Genomic DNA, 4,697 nt, shown 5'->3' with positions numbered 1-4,697 from the left:
TGTTTTTACTGATTTCTTCGCTCATCTCCCCTAAACTGATTCCAAGCACTTTCTTAAACTTTATTTGATGAAAACCACCTATCTAAGCAAGTTATACTCTGAAATGTAAACATTAGAAAACGCGTCAAATACACAAAATATTCGAGTTCAAGACACCAATTCAAGCCGTTATTAGACACTCTAAGTGGTATAAAATGCCACTCATCTTACTTCGTATGTTTTTTGCTAGTAAAAGACTAGGGAATTGATTCTTCTAGTGACATGCAATTGAGCAAATATTGCAATTGAGCAAATATTGGTTCTTGCAGGCTACAGCGTTGCGAGACAGAATCATTTGTGTGTATTTGAACATGTCTTCTTTTTTTGTCTCCAAAAGTAACTACCAAAAAGTGGCAAGTTAAATAAAAATCCTTGCTGGTTGCAAATGCAAGATATTGTCAATGTTTGTAATCATGGAGCAGGCATCGAGCACCAAAATTCCATGGTCTTTCATGCATGTAACCAATTATACATTCTGTAGAAGTGAAGGAAGGTATAAAGTTCTAGGGATATTGTAAACTCATAGAAATGGCTCAACCATAAATGTTGAAAAGTAATTGCGGATTAAGGAAGACCAGCGCTACACATTTGGATTTCAGTTTTGGATCAATAGTCTATGGACTACCTAATCCTATGTCCCTCTGCACAGTACCCCACCTCGACACCTGGCAAGGCAAATATGTACCTCCATCCCCCACACCTGCGAGGTAGCATATTTGGATTTTTTGGATCATGGTTGGACCAACTTGGATGTCTGGTTAAGTGCACATGCATCATTATCTTCTGTGAAGTCCTTTGTAGCCTCTGTATATTCCGATCCAGTGACCGTCACTACATTATGTGAATTATTGTAACATACCCTTGAAAGCACAAGCCAACAATTAACAGGAATCATTTAGGTTTAACCAGGTAAGATGCCCATATCTCATCTGCTGGAGGTGGTGGCTGAACCCAGTGACCTGGTATCCGGCTGTGAAAAGAAACACATATGGTCAGAAGTTTTATGTACACATGGCTACCCAACTAAAAAGATTCAGGCAGATTTTTAATTAATGTGCAGGACCCAAGTCTGCCAGAAGTCCAAGTACTTACACTCAGTAGGAAAGTTGCAGGTTTTACGTTTTAATATAACATTCAGACATTAACAGTTTAACACAACTTGATTAAAGAATGAATACAAAAAATAGTAAAAAGAAGGCCCTGTCAGTGGCCAATATAATCATTAAAGTGATGAACTTTTGATTTGTTCTTACCTTCCTCCAGGTCTGATATATGCATCCCATGATCTTCGAACCTGCATTGAAGAATAAAATTACCTCAAGTAAAATGGAAAAATTTTGATTAGCCTATATCATTAAATTGAAAATCAATCAAGTACAAATCCTGAGCAGACCATATAAGAAGAAGAGCCTATATTAAACAAAGGAAACTGACTAGGTAAATATTAGACTTGAAGCTAGTTTGTTAACAAAGATCATTGACATACAAAAGTTTCTATTTTATCTGAAAGTACATGGCAGTAAACTGCATGATTCAAAGTATTAAAGCACAACATTCAGTAAATTCACCTCAATAAGAGTCCCCATATCAGTATTGCTGCCATGGTAATAATGATAAAATTCCAGGGGCAAGTTTGCTAGGGAATCATATGCTCTGCCAGGTCCTGGTCCTTCCGATCCTTGCTTTCCAGTATCAACAGTAACTTTTGAGCTTTTGGCATTTTCACTCTTAATTATCTGGTCCTGACTTTCTTTATCTTCATGTCTACTGCTCGGATCTTCTGCGGGTTGACCATGACTCTCACTTACTTTCCTGGATTCCTCAGCAGTTGCAATGGCATCCTTAGCAGCACTGGCAGCAGCTGCAGCTTTTGCTTGGCGCTCCTCTTCTTCAACTGCAGCTCGGACTTTTTCAATAAACTTGTCGTCCTCCTCAGGGAGAAAATGACCTGCATGACCAAGAGACCTATGATTGTTTGAAGCTAAGAAAAAGAGGAAAAATGCAGAGATGCACCAGATGCAGGCAATAGCATGTGCATGTGTGTGTCTCCATATTATATATATAAATACATGCAAACCTTTTTATTCCAAACCCAAGTTTATCACAAGTCTTATGCCTCATTGCCTCTACAGTGATATTATGCATGTTTAATAATGGTTCACAATTAAGATTTTAACTAAACTTTCAAATAAATTTAGTCTAATAAGTCAAAGAACATGTATATATTTAACTGGACTGAACTGTTGACTGGCCTACATGTGGTAAAGCAAGCTCAACGTAGTCTACTCAGCTCTGTGAGCTTTTTTAGCATGTACTTAAACTTGTAATCTTGCAATCTATACTCTGTTATAGTTAATTTAATAAAGAATATTGCAGCCTATTACTGTTGCCAAAAAGAGAACCAGAGAGAAACTAGTCAAACTTAAAATCATATTCCTTACCTTGCTTTTTCAACTTCTGTATCCTTATTGACCGCAATTCTTGTAATTTCTCCACAGTTAAAACCAGTTCAAGCTGTATTAAACAAAAATAATCTTAGTTTAGTATACACAGTTCACAGCATAACTCAACTGTCAAATATTTGAAGGCGTCAATCTTGAACCAATTCATTCGTGGAGTAAAATATTGCATACTAATAATCAGAAAGCGGAATAAACTTGATCATATTACAAATGAGTTCTTAAAAGAGCCTCTTATTTGCTTCCATGTTGTGCCGGGAAATGATAATGAGAATAAATTTAGAGACCTGGATGATTTCCTGTAATGATCACTAAATTCAGTTTCTATTTCTTACCTCAGATTCTAATTTCCTTCTTTCCTCTTTTGCTTTAATCTTGGCAATTTCCTTCATCTTTTCTACCTGTACAACAAAAGGGAACACTGATTGAAAAATACCATGCTAACTTGCCAAAGCACTTGCAATTAAATTAATTAATAACGTAGGAGGACACAACATGAAGAAAGACAAACAACAAAACTGGGTATAAAAAGCAATGAGCCATATATATATATCTTGAAAGTCTATGCACTACATCAGAACATACTGTACCCAAAAATATATGTGGCTATTTACTCAACGCAGCATGAAGCTTTAAAAGTTTTGATATTGTCAGCGTAATTTCTAATTTTAAATAAATAAGATTGATTAGTTCAGAAAATATTTAGTCACATTATGATTGTAGGAGTATATATACTTAAAAACTACTAGTTAAATATAAACTCTTAAGACTTCTACAGCAATACCTTCCTCTTCGCAATGTCCTTTGCAATCTCGCGAGCTCTCCATTCATCTGCTTCTTGATTAGCTTGATCAAATCGCTCACGTTCCTAATTATCAGCACTCATAAATATCAGACAGGCATAAACAAAATCCACATAAACTTTCAATCAAAAACCCCCCTTATTACCTTTGCAACCATTTCTGCAACACGCTTCCTCTTTCTCTTCCGCCAAAGCTTATTTCTCTTATGTTTCTGTATTTTATTAGCAAATCTCATCGCTACAGATTTTTCTTCCCACTGACTCGTATCATCCGTCAAAACCCTAAACGGCTGAACCTCGGCACTTAATTTTGATATCAAAGCATTCGCACCTTCTAATGACCGCAACTCTTGCGTATCCAGATCAATCATATTTTCCTTTAAAAAATCCGAAAACGCAGAAACCGGACTCTTAGTCGTCTCGCTATCCTTGCCTTCATCATCCCCTTTCTCTTTCATTGCAATTAACAATTCTAATTCACATTGCCTGTTACGTAGATAACTACTAAAATTAAAACTAGCCATATACTGTACCCACATAAATTAACCGCAATCAATCATAACTAAAAAATGACCAAAACTGCACATAATTCAAACACGTAAGCAACTAATTAAAACTGCAAAAATTACATTTACGCGTAGATTAAACTTAAAAAAGACGAAATAATTAGAACTACTCACATTGCTTTCGCGATACGGACCGTATCTTTTAACTCTGTAAGCCGATTCTTGACATTATTAGTCTCCCAAAAATTACTAGAAGGTGGGGGGAAAGGTGGAAATGCCGGAAAAAACTGTTGCGGCGGCGCCGGAAGCCTCGACGGCGGAAACGAATTGATCGGATTCATCATAAGAGCTAAAATCCGTACGTATAAACTTGTTAATTCAAGTAGTTGTTGAGAACATAAATATACAATTATAGATACATATAGTAGAGTTATATTAACAAAGTAGCGAATCAATTAATTAATTGAGCTATGAATATAAACATAAATCGATAGAATTGAACTAAAAAAATATGGGAGTATGAAATAGTTACTTGCTTGTAAGCCCTAATTTACAGCTCCTATTTCGAGTCCGTTGGGTATAACCGATCTCATCCCTGTCCGATTTTTTATTGCGCTTTTTTGAAAAATACCCCGGTCTGAACATATTTTTGTAAAATTATTTTTATTTTTTTAAAAATTTTGTAAAAATACTTTTTAATTTGCAAAAATACTATTTTTCAAAAAAAATTACAAAAATATGATTTTTTGGCAACTGAAATCAACTGTATGCAACCTTGACAAATTTCTCCAACAACATGCAATCTCAAATCAACCAAAAAAACTTTATTAAACTACTTGCATATTTAGTTGATTTTGGTTGATTTTGGTTTATTCCGTATTTTTGCCAAAA

General features: G+C 35.3%; 1 protein-coding gene across 3 annotated transcripts; it reads right to left on the bottom strand.

Annotated features, from left to right (window-relative positions):
• Window positions 1-466: 466 nt before the first annotated feature.
• Window positions 467-4,415, bottom strand: LOC141724057 (U11/U12 small nuclear ribonucleoprotein 59 kDa protein). 3 transcript variants are annotated; one of them, XM_074526046.1, is made up of 9 exons: window positions 4,339-4,415; window positions 3,981-4,155; window positions 3,447-3,801; window positions 3,283-3,366; window positions 2,834-2,899; window positions 2,481-2,553; window positions 1,608-1,987; window positions 1,293-1,333; window positions 467-1,009 (listed from the first exon to the last, which is right to left on the bottom strand). In XM_074526046.1, exons 2-9 carry the CDS (start codon window positions 4,148-4,150, stop codon window positions 931-933), a joined length of 1,248 nt encoding a protein of 415 aa, XP_074382147.1. In that variant the 5' UTR covers window positions 4,151-4,155; window positions 4,339-4,415; the 3' UTR covers window positions 467-930. The 3 variants fall into 3 exon arrangements, with proteins under 3 accessions (XP_074382147.1, XP_074382148.1, XP_074382149.1); XM_074526047.1 differs by having other exon boundaries at window positions 4,343-4,409; XM_074526048.1 differs by lacking the exon at window positions 4,339-4,415 and having other exon boundaries at window positions 3,447-3,786; window positions 3,981-4,332.
• Window positions 4,416-4,697: the final 282 nt, after the last annotated feature.

Source organism: Apium graveolens, chromosome 5 (genome assembly GCF_009905375.1).
Source record: "Apium graveolens cultivar Ventura chromosome 5, ASM990537v1, whole genome shotgun sequence".
Lineage (NCBI taxonomy): Eukaryota > Viridiplantae > Streptophyta > Magnoliopsida > Apiales > Apiaceae > Apium > Apium graveolens.
The sequence above is the reverse complement of the archived record's forward strand: the minus strand, read 5'-3'. Positions and strand labels throughout refer to the sequence as shown.